The following is a 22,662-nucleotide window of genomic DNA, read 5'->3' as shown; positions in this document are numbered from 1 at the left end:
TTAAGTCGGGTGATGCTGAGGGAATTAGATTAGGAAATGAGACACTTAAAGTAGTAAAGGAGTTTTGCTATTTGGGGAGCAAAATAACTGATGATGGTCGAAGGAGAGAGGATATAAAATGTAGACTGGCAATGGCAAGGAAAGCGTTTCTGAAGAGAAATTTGTTAACATCGAGTAAAGATTTAAGTGTCAGGAAGTCGTTTCTGAAAGTATTTGTATGGAGTGTAGCCATGTATGGAAGTGAAACTTGGACGATAAATAGTTTGGACAAGAAGAGAATAGAAGCTTTCGAAATGTGGTGCTACAGGAGAATGCTGAAGATTAGATGGGTAGATCACATAACTAATGAGGAGGTATTGAATAGAAATGGGGAGAAGAGAAGTTTGTGGCACAACTTGACAAGAAGAAGGGACCGGTTGGTAGGACATGTTCTGAGACATCAGGGGATTACAAATTTAGCATTGGAGGACAGCGTGGAGGGTAAAAATCGTAGAGGGAGACCAAGAGATGAATACACGAAGCAGGTTCAGAAGGGATGTAGGTTGCAGTAAGTACTGGGAAATGAAGAAGCTTGCACAGGATAGAGTAACATGGAGAGCTGCATCAAACCAGTCTCGGGACTGAAGACCACAACAACACATACAATTCCTAAGTCGCTGATCTCGAAGTGTCTAATCTCCATGTTGCTGTTGACGTCGGTGAACTGGGCCACGGCCAGTCGGCGCGGCGCTTATGTCGTCTTCGCGCAGAGGGCGCTGTCGTCGTATTGTCGTCCTGGAGAGGGTTGGGTCAGCGTGCAAATCCCTGACGTCTTATTCGCAGCCCCTTCTGCTCTCTCGTTTCGGACTGGCGTTCCGGCGCTTGACCTTACGCTGTAACAATGTATTTTAGACCCCATGTTTACTGGATATGTTTCTATAGTTTTGGTCCATACTACCACATCCCAAGTCCACCTCTGTAACTGACTGATCTGCATGTGATCCAGCTTCTATTCCCGGTACTGCTAGGGATCTTCCCTTAGTGAGAGGATTGCTGCAGGATGCTCTAAGCCTCGTGAGGCCAACTGAGGAGATACTCCACTGATTAGTAGCTGTTCCATAGTCAAGAAACCCGACAACGACCAGGAGAGTGGTGTGCTGACCACACGCTCCTGTTTGTTCATTCAATGACGCCGTTGATAGAGGATGTAGATTGCAAGTGCTACTCTGAGATGAAGAGGATGGCACAGGAGAGGAATTCATGGCGGGCCGCATCAAATCAGGCAGAAGACTGATGACTCAAAAAAGGTGGTATAGAACTGCCTTGTATAATGTGACCCTTCGTGATGTCAGGTATTGAAAATGGATCAACAGGATTAAAAATTAATTGTGCAACAATAAAAAAGTATTTTAGTAAACTAAAGTATCGTTTATTTATTACTTAATACATATTTCTCATTGATATGAAAAAGTAATACACATATCGTAGAACGTAACTGAAAATAGTATTTTTCCCTACCATTTATTTACTTGGTTCGCCAACACATTACCAAGAAGTTAGCACTAATATAATCAATAATAGTATAAAATTTATTTCTCTAAAATAGATGATTATACTATACTTAAAAAGAGGTAAGTGGAAAATTACGCTAAAAGTCCTAAAAACGCATTATTTAAACACAGAATCCATAGCCTAGATATAAATGTCTCTGTGGCTACATCTATGCATATGACCTGAGCTTGAGGAACGAATGTAACTCTTCGAATCACATGTCTGAATGTTAAAGCCCACATTTACACAGAACTGGAGAGATTATTATCAAGAAAGTAATAATCAAAAATGAACAGGCTAATACGTGTATGACTAGAATTAAATTTTATCACGTCTATTAATGGTTGCTGCAATGCGAGACTAGCCACAAATTTTTTCAGCAGCCTCTACTTGTCCTGATGTGGATCATCGTACACAATTAGGAACATAATGAAGAGAATGATGCCAAATGTTCTTGGTTACTGGTTCCGCGTCATTCTTGTAGAATCCTCGGACTCGACGTTTTGGCATTCTTGTTGTTGTGTGAACTGACTTCAGAGTGAGGCGCACTGTCATTAATTTAAGGATAATACTGCACGTGTTTACCACCTCATATATTGATGAGAAGCTGTCGAACGACGTTGCCGTGACTGGAGCAATCGCTCCCTGGGTTACGAGAGGTTGGAGGGCGGGTTATGATCGTCACCTTGTTTGTGTTAATGCTGATCTCTGCAAACGCCTCTAGTGCTTTCGTAGCACTGGAGCTAGGCAGCCATGCTCCCATTATTTAAAAGTCGCCATCGTTACAACTGGAACTGTTCGTACGTTTACGTATTTCAACGGACCGTCTAGCTTTTCGTTTACACTGATATTGTGCTTACATGAATATTAGCAAAGCCTATATACCGACCACACATTTTTCTATACACTGCTGCAGTCGACATGCTAATTTGCTTGAGAGCCACCTGTCATTCACGCTATTTTAAGTATTCTTTTACTTTTTAAGTATTCTCTTACAGTGTGAATTTTATTACACTTGCACGTAATTTCGTACGCTCCAGTCGTCCGTAAAGGATCTGGTTGACCATTCGTCGCCGCGTGGAGTGGCAGCGCGGTTAAGAGGCGCCATTTCACGGATTGAGCGGCCCCTCCCGCCGGAGGTTTGAGTCCTCCCTCGGGCATGGGTGTGTGTGTTGTCCTTAGCATAAGTTAGTTCGAGTTAGTGTAAGTATTGTGTAAGTCTAGGGACCGATGAGCTCAGCAGTTTGGTCCTTCAGGAATTCACACACATTTGAACATTTTTGACCTTTAGTCGATCTTGAAATATATTTAGTGATTGCTGGAAAATATGAATGGCTTAAAACCTTTATGTCAGATGATTTTCCCAATACTCACAAACAAGGCGTCACGAACAAACACATCCCAGACACTGTACTTGCGTGCGTGTACGAAGGCAGGTGCATAACACGTTTTGCACAGAGCGAGATAGCGAATACAGGGTTACTCTAAAGAATCTCTGTGGTTTCAGAAGACTTCTGAGCGAAAACTACAAGACACACAGAAAATGAACACGTATCAGAGGATACAGAATCTCCACAAGTTTGTAGCTCACTTGTGAGCACAGATTGTGACGCAGCAAAAGTCAGTAGTCCTATGCAAATGTTGACAGCAGCCCGCTTTGCAGATCTGTTCGTTTTGCATCCCATCTACAGGCCTGAACTAATTCGATGCGACATTACAGAGCGGATGACTTGCCTGCACGTTCTGACGCCCTTATCCCCTAGTGTAAATACGCCACAGCACATGTTACAAATCTAAACTTGAAGAGATGCTCCATCCACTGATTTGTGCAATTTTTCTGTACGCCTGTAATTTTCGGGCATTCGTGTTCTGAGACCATAAAGATATTGATGAAAAGCCCTGTGTTTTGTGGTGCCACCAGTGTGTTCTCTATCTCTGTTCTAGACCACACACTCCAGCCGTTGGCAATCCTACGCTGAGGTGACCCACTGGGCAACTGTTTCTGTTTCTCACGCTCTCTCGAAAATTGTATGTACTCGGAAAATTGTCGCCATTGTTTGGCACCGCAGTACTTGTCATGTTTTCTTTACGTCGTCCATAACGAAGAGAAGAGTGGCTAAACATCCTCACCGTACCTAAACAGACAAGAACACCAGTGCACAGCCGGCCGGAGTGGCCGTGCGGTTCTAGGCGCTACAGTCTGGAACCGTGCTGCTGCTACGGTCGCAGGTTCGAATCCTACCTAGGGCATGCATGTGTGTGATGCCCTTAGGTTAGTTAGGTTTAATAAGTTCTGAGTTCTAGGCGACTGATGACCTCAGAAGTTAAGTCGCATAGTGCTCGGAGCCATTTGAACCAGTGCACAATGTTCAAAGCACGCAGCGAGGGGAACACTGGCAGTTGAAGCAGAATGAGGCTATTGGCTTTAGTGCCACGTGGTACATCGCTCCTTGCTAATGCACATTGCCTTACGACCCACCTTCTTATCTACACATCACTCTATAGTTCTGTTTAAACAATTTGGAATCTGACAGCTAGCGGGCTTGACTGTCCTGTTAGCAATACATCAATGGGGGTCTGGCATTGTTCGTTCTCACTGTGTAGGTACTTCCTGTGCGCACAGAACTGTTCCTGCAGTCCGTTCCACTACGAGATTCGTGTAATGTTTAGTTTCACATACCTTACGATGTACGATGGAACAGGAGGGGCGCGGCATATTGGAGACACTACAGAGGTCCGTACCATACTCGAAAATTAGGACTTCATACTTTTTACGAATCAAGTATTTGTTACGAAAATGAGAAAAAAGTCTTGTAAGGCCTGCACGTAGCAAATGCAATACAATATGCAATTTTGGAAAGATTCGTTGCAGTTAAAGGAACCTGGTAACCTTCAAAACCAAAATATTGCTGTAAGTTCAACAGTTTTCGAGATCTGGCGTGGTAGGTTTGAAGATGTTGCCGAAGGAAAAAAATTTCACCCATTTCCAAAAAAAAAGAAAAAAATTAACATAACTCTGGTCGTAATTAAAATTAAGAATAGATTTTTGACATGCTTAGAGACGCTATGAGGTGTACCAGAGGTGAATTTGGGATTTTTTATTTGTATTTTTGTGGGGGGTACAGGCTTGAAAGTAACTTTCTATCGCCTTCGAGACTGAAGTCCTGTTGTGCGTGACTGCAGAAGGTACCTGTTGAAACAACGTTGCGGCTTTCTACAGTAACCCGTCCATAGTACGCGGGTGAATGCTTTCATCACTCATAGCAAAGGCACTGAATAGCGAATAATCTATACGGCAACAAACGTGTACTCAGATAACGGATTTTTCATGGTACGGCACAATGTGCAGTCAGTGTCTGCAAATGGAACGTTCATCAGAGACAAGGTTATCGTCGCAGTGTTCCACTGAAGTATGATAGGACCGTTCTAGGACTCTATATAAGAGGGTTGGAACTTTAATAGTGGCAACTCTTTATTTACAGTACGTACAAAATAGATACGTGTTTCAAAATTTTACTGACCTTCAGAGTAGTCGCCTGCATTGTGTATAACCCGTTGCCAGCGATGTGCAAGTCGTAGGATACTCTCAGCAGTGCCAGTTGTGCTGACAAAGCGAGCGGCGCGGTCTATTGCACGACGAGTTCATAGCAGTTCTGAAGCGAGTGCCGTGATGTGTTTCCTTCAGTTTAAAAATCGAGTTGAACTCACTAGGGTTCACGTCAGGGGAGTGCAGTAGGTGGTATAGCACCTAGCACCCCATCAGTGAAACAAATCAGTAACAGCTTACATTGTACGTGCTTGAGCATTGTCCTGCAAAATGATGGTCAGCTCCTGCAGAAACTGTCATCACTTCTGTCTCTTAAGCTGGTCGAAGGTTGTGTTCCAAAAATGAGCAGCATAAAGACAGAAGTGATGACACTTTCTGCAGGACCTGACCATCATTTTGCAGGACAATGCTCAGGCACGTACAGTGCAAGCTGTTACTGATTTGTTTGACTGATGGCGCTGCCAACTGCTATACCACCTGCTGCACTCCCCTGACTTAAGCTCTCGTGAGTTCCCCTTGATTTCTAAACTGACGGAAATACTTCACGTCATTCGCTTCAGAACTGCTACAAATTCGTCGGGCAATAGACCGCGCCGCTCGAACTGTCAACACTCCTGGCACTGCTAAGAGTATCCTACGACTTCCACATCGCTGGCAACCGGCTATACACATTGCTGGTGAGTACTCTGAAGGTCAGTAAAACTTTGAAACACGTATCTATTTTGTACGAGCTGTAAATAAGTAGTTGCCACTGTTTAAGTCCCAACCCTCGTACATAAGCGATCTGGCAGGGCGAGCGGTAATCTGTGACGCTATAATGTACGGCAAAGTGTCATGGCTGACTGCACGAGGATTCATGATGATTTGGACAGAGTTATTCCATGTGATAAATGGAAGCATGCTCTTAATGTGGGAAAATACCTAGTACTGCTGACGCCGGCCGAAGTGGCCGTGCGGTTAAAGGCGCTGCAGTCTGGAACCGCAAGACCGCTACGGTCGCAGGTTCGAATCCTGCCTCGGGCATGGATGTTTGTGATGTCCTTAGGTTAGTTGGGTTTAACTAGTTCTAAGTTCTAGGGGACTAATGACCTTAGCAGTTGAGTCCCATAGTGCTCAGAGCCATTTGAACCATTTTAGTACTGCTGACGAGGTGGAAAAGTGATCATGTTGTCTTCGAATACAATATCAGGGGTTTACTGCTTGACAGTCACATCGATTGAATATCTAGGAGTCACGTTGCAAAGCGATATGAAATGGAACAAGCACGTAAGGTCGGCTGCACTGAAGGCCAATACTCGAATTCGGTTTTTGAGAGGATATTAGGAAAGTGTAGCTCATCCATAAAGGAGACCGCGTATGAGACACTTGTGTAACCCGTTCTTAAGTACGCCTACTGCTCTCAGTCTCGGAACCGAGCAGGTCGGACTACAGGAACACATCCAAGCAATTCAGGGGCATGTTGCAACATTTGTTACCAAATCAACGCGCGAGTATTGCGGAAGTGCCCCTTGAAGTCAAAAGTCAGTTGTCAGAGGGAGGACGACATGATTTTTTCCGCTTGGGTTCAAATGGTTCAAATGGCTCTGAGCACTATGGGCCTTAACATCTGAGGTCATCAGTCCCCTAGAACTTAGAACTACTTAAACCTAACTAACCTACGGACATCTCACACATCCATGCCCGAAACAGGATTCGAACCTGCAACCGTAGCGGTCGCCCGGTTCCAGACTGAAGCGCCTAGAACCGCTCGGCCATACCGGCCGGCCTCCGCTTGGGGACTGGTAGTTGCGTTGTCCTTGCATTTGTATCGTCATAATTGACATTACTATTGGAATTCATGAATGGGCACGGCTCGAAAGCTAATAAATTGAAAAAAAAATTGTTATTATTATTAGCGAGTTGAACAGGAACTGGAATGAGTAGCAGTGCTGCAAGGCACCCTCCGCCATGCACCTTAAGGTGGCTTGTTGAGTATGTATGTAGCGGCGCATGTAGAGAAACGCCCCAGCAAGGGGGACTGATGATTGCAGATGGTAAGTCCCATAGTGCTTCGAGCCATTTGAACCATTTGAGCCTCAGCAAGAAGGCCAAAACATCTCAACTGAAAAAAACAGTAATGAAATGATTGTATACGTTATCGGCCGCGAGACGCCATCTGGGGATGTTCGGCTTCCTGGTGCCAGTGTATATCTGTCTGACACAATTTTGACGGCTTGCGTGTCATTGAAGGCGAGATGAAATGAGTGGGTCAACACAAACTCGAAGGGAATATAATCTTCGACCGGGTCAAGAAACGAACGTGGGAGCTCGCACTCTAGATACAGCGATGCTGACCAGTAGGCCACGAGCTGTGGATTGTTCAAAGTGAATATTCTACAAGAATGACGCGATTCTAATGCGCAAGAAGCTCTGTCATCGTCGACAATGGCTGCGAAAGCCACCTTTATTGACTGACAGAGAGCAGCCCGCCCGGCCATTGAGTGGCGAGGTGGATGCCACGTGATGCCAGTCAGCGCCCCGTGGCGCCGGCGGGCAGCTCGCGGTAGTCGTGGTCGGCCCAGTCCTCGTCGGGCGGCGGCTTGGTGGAGCCGGGCGACAGCGTGGTGAGCAGCGGCTTGCCGTCCGGCCCCACGCTCAGGTAGCGCAGCAGCTCGTCCGGGATGGGCCCCGGCTTGGGCGGCGCGTTCTGCGGCAGCGGCACGTCCTCGCTGGGCGGCAGGCTCTTCCCCATGCGACCCGTCTGCAACACCGAGGCCACACACTTTTTTGTTTTTTGTTTTTATTTTCTTTATTGTATTTCAATTCCCCATCGGGGCGGGCTGGCAGCAGCATATGCGCTGCTCTTCAGCCGAAAAACATAGAACAAACAAGAGAAGACATTTAGAAATATACGATGGAGAAAATATGGTGAACACAGATATAAAAAAGGGGGAACATCATGGAAGGCAATAGACAAAAACAGGGGCGACTGTAAAATGGAGATAAAAAACTGTTTAAAAGTAGCGCACACAAAAAGCCACACACTGCGACAATTAAAAGAACACAAGGCACAGTAGGACTGGAGCATAAAAAGTATTGACGGATGGCGTAGCACATAAACACTGACAGCGTGCCTCAAGGCAGTACGCAATTAAAATCACACCTCTTGACGCACAGGAGAAACAGCACTAAACACAACACTGACGTGGCACACTGACGATGATCAAAACGGAGGATCTGCCAGGTGTAAGGAGATGAGGGAGACTGGAAGAAGAGAGGGAGGGAGGGAGGGAATAGAGAGGGTGGAGATGGCTTGGGGGGGGGCGCTGAAGAGGGCCAGCTAGGGAGGGATGTAGGAAGGAAAGAGGCAATTATGGGGTGGAGGGTCTGGGGGGGGGGGGGGGGCAAGGTGGAAAATCCGCTCTGGGAGAAGGAGGGAAGAGGAAAAAGGGAGCCCTGGGGAGGAGGGGGGGAACAAGGCCAGGTTACAGTTGGAAGGAAGGGTAGATGTCACGGCGAAGTTCGTCATCCGCGAGGGAGAGGCGCTGGAAATTGCCCTGATGAAGGAGATGGAGGGTTTGGAGGTGGAGAGAGGGAGGGATACAGCGATAGAGGCGCGGCAACGGGCGGGGGGTGGAGAGGAAGGAGGAAACCAGAGGGTGGGGGGCATCAAGCCTGCAGACAATGTAAACGATGTGGAGGTGTTGGAGGAACAGAAGGAGGTGGGGGAAGGGGATCAGTTCATACAAGAGCCGTGTGTGGGAAGGAAGGTGGATACGGAAGGCAAGGCGGAGCGCATGGCGTTCGAGGATTTGGAAGGCCTTGTAAAAGCGGGTGGGGGCAGAGATCCAGGCAACGCTGGCATAACGAAGGATAGGACGGATGAGGGATTTGTAGGTGTGGAGGATGGTAGAAGGATGCAATCCCCATGTCCGGCCAGACAGCAGTTTCAGAAGGTGGAGGCGGGAATGGGCTTTCTGCTGGATGGTCTGGAGATGAGGGGTCCAGGTGAGGTGTCGGTCGAGTGTGAGGCCAAGGTATCTCAGGGTGGGGGTGAGCTGGATGGGATGACCATAAAGGGTGAGGTAGAAATCATGGAGGCGAAAGGAGCGAGTGGTGTGGCCTATGATGATTGCCTGACCACACACTTTCACCACTCTGGCTAAATTCATCAGCTGCGTGTGCTTCTAGGCGACAGTCTCCAACTGTTCACTGAAGGAGGAATGTAAAGATGCAAAAATTTATACAGAAGGTGAACATTACAAACGTGACAAACTGCAGGGACAGGTTCCTAATTGGAAATGTAGGATAACACGCCCTGTGCACCAGTGTCCAGAAGTGTGCTGCAACGACAACAAATCGTCCCGGAACACATTATACAGGGTAGTCTATTGATAGCGACCGGGTCAAATATCTCTCGAAATAAGCATCAAACGAAAAAACTACAAAGAACGAAACTCGTCTGGCTTGTAAACCAGATGGCGCTATGATTGGCCCGCTAGATGGCGCTGCCATAGATCAAACGGATATCAACTGCGTTTTTTAAAAATAGGAACCCCCATTTTTCATTACATATTCGTGTCGTACGTAAAGAAATAGGAAGTTTTAGTTAGACCACTTTTGTAGCTTTGTGATAGATGGCGCTGTAATAGTCACAAACATATAAGTACGTGGTATCACTAACATTCCGCCAGTGCGGAAGATATTTGCTTCGTGATACATTACCCGTGTTAAAACGGATCATTTACCAATTGCGGAAAAGGTCGATATCGCGTTGATGTATGGCTATTGTGATCAAAATGCCCAACGGGCGCGTGCTATGTCTGCTGCTCGGTATCCTGGACGACATCATCCAAGTGTCCGGACAGTTCGCCGGATAGTTACGTTATTTAAGGAAACAGGAAGTGTTCAGCCACATGTGAAACGTCAACCACGACCTGCAACAAATTATGATGCCCAAGTCGGTGTTTTAGCTGCTGTCGCGGCTAATCCGCACATCAGTAGCAGACAAACTGCGCAAGAAGTGGGAATCTCAAAAACGTCGGTGTTGAGAATGCTACATCAACATCGATTGCACCCGTACCATCTTTCTATGCACCACGAATTGCATGGCGACGACTTTGAACGTCTTGTACAGTTCTGCCACAGGGCACAAGAGAAACTATGGGATGATGACAGATTTTTTGCACGCGTTCTATTTAGCCACGAAGCGTGATTCACCAACAGCGGTAACGTAAACCGGCATAATATGCACTATTGGGCAACGGAAAATCCCCGATGGCTGCGGCAAGTGGAACATCAGCAACCTTGGCGGGTTAATGTATGGTGCGGAATTATGGGAGGAAGGACAATTGGCCGCCATTTTATCGATGGCAATCTAAATGGTGCAATGTATGCTGATTTCCTACGTAATGTTCTACCAATGTTACTACAAGATGTTTCACTGCATGACAGAATGGCGATGTACTTCCAACATGATGGATGTCCGGCACATAGCTCGCGTGCGGTTGAAGCGGTATTGAATAGCATATTTCATGACAGGTGGATTGGTCGTCGAAGCACCATACCATGGCCCGCACGTTCACCGAGTCAGACGCCCCCGGATTTCTCTCTGTGGGGGAAGCTGAAGGATATTTGCTATCGTATCCACCGACAACGCCTGACAACATGCGTCAGCGTATTGTCAATGCATGTGCGAACATTACGGAAGGCGAACTACTCGCTGTTGAGAGGAATGTCGTTACACGTATTGCCAAATGCATTGAGGTTGATGGACATTATTTTGAGCATTTATTGCATTAATGTGGTTTTTACCGGTAATCACGCTGTAACAACATGCGTTCTCAGAAATGATAAGTTCACAAAAGTACATGTATCACATTGGAACAACCGAAATAAAATGTTCAAACGTACCTACGTACTGTATTTTAATAAGAAAACCTACCTGTTACCAACTGTTCCTCTAAAATTGTGAGCCATATGTTTGTGCCTATTACAGCGCCATCTATCACAAAGCGAAAAAAGTGGTCCAAGTAAAACATTCATATTTCTTTACGTACTACACAAATATGTAATAAAAATGGGGGTTCCTATTTTAAAAAACGCAGTTAATATACATTTGACCTATGGCAGCGCCATCTAGCGGGGAAACCATAGCGCCACCTGGTTTCCCCCGTTCAAGCTAGACAAGTTTCGTTCTTTGTAGTTTTTTCGTTTGACGCTTATTTCGTGAGATATTTGGCCCGGTCACGATCAATGGACCACCCTGTATAGCTGCATCGCATCCACATCTCAACAGATGTTCAAAGTAGCCTCCATGGGATGCAATACACGCGTTCACAGATCCCATCATGGGTTGCTGCAGTCTTTCGCTCGTTCTGGGCTCTCTCCGAATAGCGTCACAGGCGTCGTCAACACTCTACCGAAGGATCTGCGCATCACGATCTGATCCAGCATGCACAACGCTTTTCAGTTGTCCCCAGAGGTAAAAATCCAGGGTGTTTAAGTCTGGTGATCGAGCAGACCATGCTACAGGGCCTCCGAGTTCTGTCCAGCGTCGGGGGAAGATCTTATCGAGATGTCGGCGAACGGTAATGTGGAAATGTGGTGGTGCTCCATCGTACGGAAACCACATAACCTGTCGTATTGCCAAAGGCGCATTTTCAAGCAGCCCAGGCATAGTATTTCGCAGGAAGTTCAGGTACGCTCCTCCGTCGAGGCATAGTGGAACAATAACCGTTCCAAGTATGTGGTCGCCACGAATACCTGACCACCACACTGACATTGAATCGAAGCTGACTAGACACCTCAACCACTCCTCGAGGATTGGCTGTAGCCCACAGATGAAGATTATGCAGATTGATGGTGTTAGTTCTGGTAAGGTTGCTTCGTCGGTAAAGAGGACTGATGACTGTGATGGTCTGGTTCAAAACCCATACACAAAATCCTTCCGGTAGGTGTATATCCGCCGCTGATAATCGTTACACTAGTTGCAGGTGATAGGGATAGTAGCGGTTTTCATGCAAGATACACATAAGCGTTCTTTGGCTTGTACCATGTTGGCGGTCCTCTTGCCTGGGTTCGTCGCAATATCCTGCGGAATCCGTTCCTCCAAATCCGCCCGCCGCCCCTCTAACGGTACTTCTGTCTGAAAGGACCCATTACCACACAAACGCCCAAAAAGTGCTTGAAACGTTGTGTGATGTAATTGGTGTTCGTGAGGATACTTTTTTTTGTATAGCCGTTGTTGCCTCTCAACCGTTTCCATTTGCTTGGCCACACACCAACACCAACTCAGCTTGTCATGTTCTGACGGTTATTCGCGTCTTTCCTTCACTATATTCCAACTGCGTGACTCGCAGTCTTCTTCAGGTGCTGTCCGATACTGATTCCAGTGTGGAACGAGTCCGGTGTTTAAGCCTACGTTGTGCTAGGCGTTCCCTCTGCGGTCCGCGCCGCGTCTGGAGCCCTGTCCGTGGTATGCGCCGACCAGTAGCAACGGCTGCAGCGTTTTCTTCTAGATACGGCTGTTCCGAACGCTGTGCGCGTACTTTGTGGTTATTATCCGTTCTCACGATAGCTGAATTGAGTTCTGAATGGCGTCCAAGCTGTGCTAGACGTTTTATCTTCCGACTGTCGTCATTTGAATCCTTCTGAGACATAGGACGTTCTGTTACCGTGTTGTGTCGTGTTAGGCGTTCCGTCCGAATTCTTGCCCGCGAGGAGAGGTTGCAGTGTTATGTTCAGGCCGGTTGTGTTCAAATTGTCGCTCGAGACTCAGAAGAGCGTTAATGAGATGCTCCGCAACCTTAATCTCAATATATTCTTTTATGACGCTGTCCCAGTATCTCGATGTTTGTGTTAAAATCTTGGTGTCATTATACTTCATTCAATGATTGTGTTCTAAACAATGCTCGGCAATCGCTGACTTGGTTGCCTGTCACAGTCTGGTGTGCCTTTGGTGCTCTTTTCACCTGATGTCAACAGTCCTGGTCGTCTGGCCGATGTATGCCATACCACATTCACATGGTATGTGGTAAACTCCCGGTTTCTGTAGACGCAGGTCCTCCTTCACACTCCCTAGCAGAGCCTTAATTTTGGTGGGTCGACGGAAAACGCTTTTAATGTTATGTTTGCGGAGAATTCTGCTGATTTTGGGAGATATCCGGCCAACATATGGCAAATGTGCAACCTTTTGCGTTTCTTCTTGTACCTCTTCATGAACCTCTAGTGGGAAAACAGAGCGCAGCGCCTTTTGAAGATCTCGAGAAGAGTACCCATTTTTGTAGAACACGGATTGTAGATGTCCTATCTCCGTCGCCAAATTGTCCGGATCTGACAGAGTTCGTGCCCGGTGAACCAGTGTTCTGAGTACATCATTTTTTTGTGCCGGGTGGTGGCAACTGCCGGCCTGCAGGTACAAGTCGGTGTGAGTAGGTTTGCGGTACACAACAGAAGGACTCAAATGACGACAATCGGAAGATAAAATGTCTATCACAGCTTGGTCGTCATTCAGAACTTAGTTCAGCTATCTTGACAACGGATAATAACCACAAAGTACGCGCACAGCGTTCGGAACAGCCGCGGCTATAAGAAAACGTTGCAGCCGTTGCTATTGGTCGGCGCACACCACGGACAGAGCGCCAGACGCGGAGGGGACCGCAGTGGGAGCGCCTAGCACAACGTAGACATAAATACCGGACTCGTTCCACACTGGAATCAGTATCGGACAGCACCTGAAGAAGACTGCGAGTCACGCAATTGAAATATCGTGCAGGAAAGACGCGAATAACCGGCAGAAACGCCATTAATCAACATGACAACGCCTCGCCGGGAAAGCTTGAAGAATTACCAACTCAGCTTGTTCCCGGCATGAATATCTGATCATTATGCTACTTACAGTATGCTGCGTCAATCCCACAGCCTATAACACAAAAGGAACATACGATACGAAGTCAGAGGAACTTCCATTCGTCAGCGCCATCTACTGTGGCAACGATGCATTTCCAGACACATGTTCATAGACCCTTTCTTCCTCTATTTCGCCGGCCGCGGTGGTCTCGCGGTTCTAGGCGCGCAGTCCGGAACCGCGCGACTGCTACGGTCGCAGGTTCGAACCCTGCCTCGGGCATGGATGTGTGTGATGTCCTTAGGTTAGTTAGGTTTAATTAGTTCTAAGTTCTAGGGGACTGATGACCACAGCTGTTAAATCCCATAGTGCTCAGAGCCATTTGAACTTCCTCTATTTCCTGTCATAAATCCATCCCCGCAGTTCGTCGGTTTCATTAATGTCCATCCTGAATAGAAATTAAATTCACTAGAGCGTTAGTTGTAACGAGGGAATCAACAGTCTGTAGTAATGAAAATTTAATTTTAACCGCCGTCCGGTGTGGCCGTGCGTTTCTAGGCGCTTCAGTCTGGCACCGCGTGACCGCTACGGTCGCAGGTTCGAATCCTGCCTCGGGCGTGGATGTGTGTGATGTCCTTAGGTTAGTTAGGTTTAATTAGTTCTAAGTTCTAGGCGACTGATGACCTCAGAAATTAAGTCGCATAGTGCTCAGAGCCATGTAATTTTAACTAATAGGGAGCTGTTTCCATGTTATTTGTTTCACATCGTGCGAGCGTTGATGTAAGCGTCTCGGCATATGACGAGTCTGGTTTGAGCTTGAGTGTTATGCACTGCTCACCACAGTGACATCGCAGAGGTGAGCTACATATGTGGTCCCATTATGGAAGACAACCTGTAGTAGAATGGTGTAAATTAATTGTTGAGCCGTGCTGCGGCTCGCGTTCGTGCGGTTGCTAGGCTGGCATCGTTTAGTTGGTATAGTTATGGTTGTCGTCTTCTTCTTGTGTTCATTGGCGCCACTCCGTTTGCAAGCGTTGTCTGTCCGCTAAAGGCAGCAGCGGCGGTTATCGATATTTAGTAATGGTTGTACTACGTTTGGGGATACGTTGTGGTGTTTCCGTGTCGTGTGAGTCGGAGTTCGGATGGAGACGGACCAGCAACCAGGTCCGCGTAGCGCGAGAACACGCCGGGACCACTGAAGACACGCGTGCACTGCTGGATGGAAGGGCTGTAGTCGCGAGAGGTAGAACCTCGTTGTCAACCGTACCCAGGAAGTTTAATATGAGTGGGTCTTAATGCAAGTAGTGAAACCTCCACCATTGTGAGATCTCGCCATTTGCTCGGGTGCTGCTGCTCGCGGTGTCACCGAGACGAAGAGCAGCGAGTGGAGCGTTTGGGGAAGGCGAACATAATTAACATTCCTCCACTTCTTGTTATTAATTGTTGCATTCAGTGTGTTATTATTTGTGAAGTTTGACCAGTGGTATTTTTCCTGCCTAGTGGCCACTAGCTCCCCAGTTACCTGCCCTGGAGCTTAGTGTATGTTACAGCAGTGTACTTTTCCTCGCCTTGCCGCTGCTGTCCGGTAAGGCGTGTAGTTCGACAGCTTCCTTGATTTGTAGGCCGAGTGGTGCTTTTTGTTTTCTTCTACTCTGGTAGTAGTGGTTCCCTTCTGCTTCCGGATTCTCTAAACACCGGAGTCTGAAGACATAGTACGTAGTGCTGACCGCCAGTTCTGTGATATTCCGTCGTTGCATCGGTCATCGCACCTTAGGTAGACCACTAGTCTGAGTTACTATCTCGTGAAGTGAATGCAACTCTTGGCTGACTGTCTCATCGCTTGCGAAGTTATGAGGAACTTTCCCGGGTCGATCCTTGGAGCAACGTCTACCCCTTGATTTGGTCAGATTGATGTTTGTTTTTTAATAAAATATTTTATGACTGTAATTACAAGTTTGAAGATGTTTAACTGGTTCTTAAAAGGATTGCTAGTCATACCTTCAGCCGTGAAACAGTTTTAAAATATTACTATTGGAGCCTTCAGCCGAGAAGTAGTTTGAATTTGTTGTCATTAAAGTTTTCAGCCGTAAGTGTTACTTGTCTTAAAATTTTAATCAGACAATTGTATTCTAGCAGTGAGATTTTGATGATTGTTCTTTTACAAATGTTTTAATAACTGTAATTGCTGGTTGAAGTAGTTTAACTGGTTTTTAAGACTACTATTCAGACTTTCAGCTGTGAAACAGTTTTAAATTACCACTATTGGGCCCGCACCTCGTGGTCGTGCGGTAGCGTTCTCGCTTCCCACGCCCGGGTTCCCGGGTTCGATTCCCGGCGGGGTCAGGGATTTTCTCTGCCTCGTGATGGCTGGGTGTTGTGTGCTGTCCTTAGGTTCGTTAGGTTTAAGTAGTTCTAAGTTCTAGGGGACTGATGACCATAGATGTTAAGTCCCATAGTGCTCAGAGCCATTTGAACCACTATTGGGGCATTCAGCCGAGGAATAGTTTGAATTTGTTGTCATTAAGGCATTCAGCTGTGGAACACTTATTAATTTGTTGTCACCTTTTATTTGTTGTTGTTTCCAAATAAAGTGTACGTGATTGAAAAATATACTACCCATCAGTAATTGATTACGGCCCCATCCACAATCGCAACCCTATCCGGCCTTCCTTGGTACCACGTCTCAGTTGTACCAGTGGGAAGACTTAATTTAGAGGGAAACAGGGTGGGCAACGTGCGGCTTACCTCTGGCAGGCAGTGGTGCTGCTGGCAGTAGTAGTTGACACCCGCCTCGTTGTGGCACCAGGTGCCGTCCGGGAAGTACGGATCCACGCCCATGTCGTTGAGGTCCAGCCGCGGCGTGTAGAACGACCCCGTGTCCTTGCGCCGGCAGAAGATGGCGCACCCCATCCACAGGCGAGCTGCGCAGACACGTAATTCTAATCGACAAGTTTTCTTCACTCCGATGCATTTCATTACGTATGTTTGTAACTTCCTCACATTTCTAGTCACCTAGAGCCGTGTGTGTGTGTGTGTGTGTGTGTGTGTGTGTGTGTGTGTGTGTGTGTGGAGTGCAACGTTTGTGTTATATGATAATGATGATAGAATAATAATAATAATAATGAGGGAAGGGAGAGTGCGAAACCCGCTGACGACACATAGCCTATTCCTCGCGAATAGCACCAAGGTGGCCCCCGAGCTTACGTCCCCATACGATGGACGGATCACCATCAACAGAGTCACACGCCCTCACTTCATGAGACACTGCGAAGAGGTTTGGTATTTAAACAAAGACATTGGTGCGAAGTCTGGCGATCAGAAACTTTGCGCCACATCTCTCCTCCCCTTGCCGGCCAAACACTGACAGCGAAAATTTTTTCCACAACCAGGATTCGAACCGGCTTACCACCCGGGTCGAGGGCGTACGGGAGAAGCTTACGTTAGCGACTTTTTTTTTTGGGGGGGGGGGGGGGTCAGTAAGTTACAGGCAGGAGGAAACAAGGTGGGTAGGGGTCAAATCCCCAAATCCTGAGACCAGGCCACGATCTCTCCCCACTCCCACCGCTATGTTGCACCCTCAAACTGCTCATTTTTATATTATTTGTTTATTTATTTGCAAATATATACATTGGAAAAACAAATGAAAACTAGTTCACCCATTGGGAACCCCGAAAACCCCGCAAGGCGATAGAGCATGGTAGGCGGGCCTAGTCCAAGGTGTACACGTGTCACGTTTCGTTCCGAATCGCGAACGTATCTCCCACGATCGGTTGGGGCGTGGTAAATCGCTGTAATTGGTAAAATACGCGCGATAACGGGAACAGCGCGCAACCTCCGCATGTGCAGTCTACAAGTACAGTCAAAAATCAGGGTGCGAGTAATGAGCGTCTCCATATACACTCCTAGAAATGGAAAAAAGAACACATTGACACCGGCGTGTCAGACCCACCATACTTGCTCCGGACACTGCGAGAGGGCTGTACAAGCAATGATCACACGCACGGCACAGCGGACACACCAGGAACCGCGGTGTTGGCCGTCGAATGGCGCTAGCTGCGCAGCATTTGTGCACCGCCGCCGTCAGTGTCAGCCAGTTTGCCGTGGCATACGGAGCTCCATCGCAGTCTTTAACACTGGTAGCATGCCGCGACAGCGTGGACGTGAACCGTATGTGCAGTTGACGGACTTTGAGCGAGGGCGTATAGTGGGCATGCGGGAGGCCGGGTGGACGTACCGTCGAATTGCTCAACACGTGGGGCGTGAGGTCTCCACAGTACATCGATGTTGTCGCCAGTGGTCGGCGGAAGGTGCACGTGCCCGTCGACCTGGGACCGGACCGCAGCGACGCACGGATGCACGCCAAGACCGTAGGATCCTACGCAGTGCCGTAGGGGACCGCACCGCCACTTCCCAGCAAATTAGGGACACTGTTGCTCCTGGGGTATCGGCGAGGACCATTCGCAACCGTCTCCATGAAGCTGGGCTACGGTCCCGCACACCGTTAGGCCGTCTTCCGCTCACGCCCCAACATCGTGCAGCCCGCCTCCAGTGGTGTCGCGACAGGCGTGAATGGAGGGACGAATGGAGACGTGTCGTCTTCAGCGATGAAAGTCGCTTCTGCCTTGGTGCCAATGATGGTCGTATGCGTGTTTGGCGCCGTGCAGGTGAGCGCCACAATCAGGACTGCATACGACCGAGGCACACAGGGCCAACACCCGGCATCATGGTGTGGGGAGCGATCTACTACACTGGCCGTACACCACTGGTGATCGTCGAGGGGACACTGAATAGTGCACGGTACATCCAAACCGTCATCGAACCCATCGTTCTACCATTCCTAGACCGGCAAGGGAACTTGCTGTTCCAACAGGACAATGCACGTCCGCATGTATCCCGTGCCACCCAACGTGCTCTAGAAGGTGTAAGTCAACTACCCTGGCCAGCAAGATCTCCGGATCTGTCCCCCATTGAGCATGTTTGGGACTGGATGAAGCGTCGTCTCACGCGGTCTGCACGTCCAGCACGAACGCTGGTCCAACTGAGGCGCCAGGTGGAAATGGCATGGCAAGCCGTTCCACAGGACTACATCCAGCATCTCTACGATCGTCTCCATGGGAGAATAGCAGCCTGCATTGCTGCGAAAGGTGGATATACACCTTACTAGTGCCGACATTGTGCATGCTCTGTTGCCTGTGTCTATGTGCCTGTGGTTCTGTCAGTGTGATCATGTGATGTATCTGACCCCAGGAATGTGTCAATAAAGTTTCCCCTTCCTGGGACAATGAATTCATGGTGTTCTTATTTCAATTTCCAGGAGTGTAGATGTGCCAAGGTCCAGCCCCATATTCAGAGAACAGCCCGAGACTTTGAGGCAGGAAAATATTCCACTGCTGGATAAAGAAAATACTCTGGGTCAATAACGTGCGGCGGCACTAGCAGGAAATACGCGACCAGACATCCGCAACGGCTGTATAGTGGAATCGGGGACCTCGGCCTCGAAGCCTAGTAAAGCGTACAGTCTACCCAGGTGTTTTTTTTTTTTTTTTTGGTCATCAGTCTACCGACTGGTTTGATGCGGCCCGCCACGAATTCCTTTCCTGTGCTAACCTCTTCATCTCAGAGTAGGACTTGCAACCTACGTCCTCAATTATTTGCTTGACGTATTCCAATCTCTGTCTTCCTCTACAGTTTTTGCCCTCTACAGCTCCCTCTAGTACCATGGTAGTCATTCCCTCATGTCTTAGCAGATGTCATATCATCCTGTCCCTTCTACTTATCAGTGTTTTCCACATATTCCTTTCCTCTCCGATTCTGCGTAGAACCTCCTCATTCCTTACCATATCAGTCCACCTAATTTTCAACATTCGTCTATAGCACCACATCTCAAATGCTTCGATTCTCTTCTGTTCCGGTTTTCCCACAGTCCATGTTTCACTACCATACAATGCTGTACTCCAGACGTACATCCTCAGAAATTTCTTCCTCAAATTAAGGCCGGTATTTAATATTAGTAGACTTCTCCTAGCCAGAAGTGCCTTTTTTGCCTTAGCGAGTTTGCTTTTGATGTCCTCCTTGCTCCGTCCGTCATTGGTTATTTTACTGCCGAGGTAGCAGAATTCCTTAACTTCATTGACTTCGTGACCATCAATCCTGATGTTGAGTTTCTCGCTGTTCTCATTTACACTACTTCTCATTACCTTCGTATTTCTCCGATTTACTCTCAAACCATACTTTGTACTCATTAGACTGTTCATTCCGTTCAGCAGATCATTTACTTCTTCTTCATTTTCACTCAGGATAGCAATGTCATCAGCAAATCGTATCATTGATATCCTTTCACCTTGTATTTTAATTCCACTCCTGAACCTTTCTTTTATTTCCACCATTGCTTCCTCGATGTACAGATTGAAGAGTAGGGGTAAAAGGCTACAGCCTTGTCTTACACCCTTCTTAATACGAGCACTTCGTTCTTGATCGTCCACTCTCATTATTCCCTCTTGGTTGTTGTACATATTGTATATGACCCGTCTCTCCCTATAGCTTACCCCTACTTTTTTCAGAATCTCGATCAGCTTGCACCATTTTATATTGTCGAACGCTTTTTCCAGGTCGACAAATCCTATGAAAGTGTCTTGATTTTTCTTTAGCCTTGCTTCCATTATTAGCCGTAACGTCAGAATTGCCTCTCTCGTCCCTTTACTTTTCCTAAAGCCAAACTGATCTTACCTAGCGCATTCTCAATTTTCTTTTCCATTCTTCTGTATATTATTCTTGTAAGCAGCTTCGATGCATGAGCTGTTAAGCTGATTGTGCGATAATTCTCGCACTTGTCAGCTCTTTCCGTCTTCGGAATTGTGTGGATGATGCTTTTCCGAAAGTCAGATGGTATATCGCCAGACTCATATATTCTACACACCAACGTGAATAGTCGTTTTGTTGCCACTTCCCCCAATGATTTTAGAAATTCTGATGGAATGTTATCTATCCCTTCTGCGTTATTTGACCGTAACTCCTCCAAAGCTCTTTTAAATTCCGATTCTAATACTGGATCCCCCATCTCTGTATTGGGAACTAACTCGGCCACGTAACAATGTACAACCACGTTCAAGTTTAAAATAGTGCACATAGTTACCGCGCAATGTAGTCAGTGTTAGTGACAATAGAAAATATCTCTTCAGGCAGGCGTGAGTGTTCGCTTTCACGTCGCTAGTTTTATTGATGACTAGCAGAGAAACCCGGCGATGCTCGGGTATTTATGTATAGTTGTGCGTCTGCGCTGGTACCGTGCAGAGTCTGGCCTTGTTCTCAATTTTTGTGATGTCATACCTTCTGAATTATGTGCGCACAATGATATAATTCTGTAGGTACATTCAGAGCAATATATGGAGACTGTCTGCAAAATGAGTTGCGAATGTAGTAATAGCAGCGAAGTAATAAATTTGAAAGTAATGGATGATGGGGCAGTTTTTCACACATACGACTCTTTACGATGTCATATCTCCTGATCTACGTGTCGTACAAGGATATATTAGGTACGTTCAGCGACATAAGTGGGTACTGTCTGCGAAACTTATTGCGAATAGGTTATCAAAGAGATAATAAACTACGCCGAAGAGCCAAAGAATCTGGTACACCTGCCTAATATCGTGTAGCGGCCCCGCGAGTACGCAGAAGTGCCGCAACGTGACATCGCACGGACTCGACTAATGTCTGAAGTAGTGCTGGAAGGAACTGACACCATGATTGCTGCAGGGCCGTCCATAAATCCATATGAGTACGAGGGGTTGGAGCTCTCTTCTGAACAGCACGTTGTAAAGCCTCCAAGATATGATCAATAATGTTCATGTCTGGGGAGTCTGGTGGCCAGCGAAAGTGTTTAAATTCATAAAAGTGTTCCTGGAGCCACCCTATAGCAATTCTGGACATGTGGGGTCTCGTATTGTCCTGCTGGAATTGCCCAAGCCCGTCGGAATGCACAATGGACATGAATTGATGTAGGTGCTCAGACAGGATGCTTACGTACGTTTCACCTGTCAGAGCCGTATCTAGACGTATCAGGGGTCCCATATCACTCCAACTGCACACGCCCCAAACCATTACAGAGCCTCTACCAGCTTGAACAGTCCCTTGCTGTTATGCAGGGTCCATGAATTCATGAGGTTGTCTCCGTATCCGTATATATCCATCCGCTTGATACAATTTGAAACGAGAATCGTCCGACCAGCCAACATGTTTTCAGTTGTCAACAGTCCAATGTCGGTGTTGACGGGCCCAGGCGAGGCGTAAAGCTTTGTGTCGTGCAGTCATCAAGGGTACACGAATGGGCCTTCGGCTCCGAAAGCCCATATCGATGATGCTTCGCTGAATGGTTCGCACTATGACACTTGTTGATTGCCCAGCATTGAAATCTACAGCAATTTGTGGAAGGGTTGCACTTCTGTCTCGTTGAATGATTCTCTTCAGTCGTTCTTGTTCCCTTTCTTGCAGGACCTTTTTCCAGTCGCAGCGATGTCGGAGATATGATGTTTTACCGAATTCCGGATATTCACGGTACACTCGTGAAATAGTCGTACTGGAAAATCCCCGCTTCATCAGCACCTGGGAATGCTGTGTCCTATCGCTCGTGCACCGTCTATAACACCACGTTCAAACTCACTTAAATCTTGATAGCCTGCCATTCAAGCAACAGCAACCGATCTAATAACAGCGCCAGACACTTGTTGTCTTATATAGGCGTTGCCGACCGCATGGCCGTATT

General features: G+C 47.2%; 1 protein-coding gene across 1 annotated transcript in view; it reads right to left on the bottom strand.

Annotated features, from left to right (window-relative positions):
- Positions 1-7,354: 7,354 nt before the first annotated feature.
- LOC124613446 (A disintegrin and metalloproteinase with thrombospondin motifs adt-2-like) overlaps positions 7,355-22,662 on the bottom strand; it is a 116,272-nt gene continuing 100,964 nt past the window's right edge. The window contains exons 13-14 of the mRNA XM_047142148.1: positions 16,650-16,825; positions 7,355-7,817 (exon numbers count right to left, since the gene is read on the bottom strand). Coding sequence (XP_046998104.1) covers positions 7,587-7,817; positions 16,650-16,825 — 407 coding nt within the window. The 3' untranslated portion in view covers positions 7,355-7,586. The remainder of the gene's footprint in view (positions 7,818-16,649; positions 16,826-22,662) is intronic.

This window comes from Schistocerca americana, chromosome 4 (genome assembly GCF_021461395.2).
Source record: "Schistocerca americana isolate TAMUIC-IGC-003095 chromosome 4, iqSchAmer2.1, whole genome shotgun sequence".
NCBI classification, from domain to species: Eukaryota; Metazoa; Arthropoda; class Insecta; order Orthoptera; family Acrididae; genus Schistocerca; species Schistocerca americana.
Note: the sequence above shows the minus strand (reverse complement) of the source record. Positions and strands in the feature narration are given on the sequence as shown.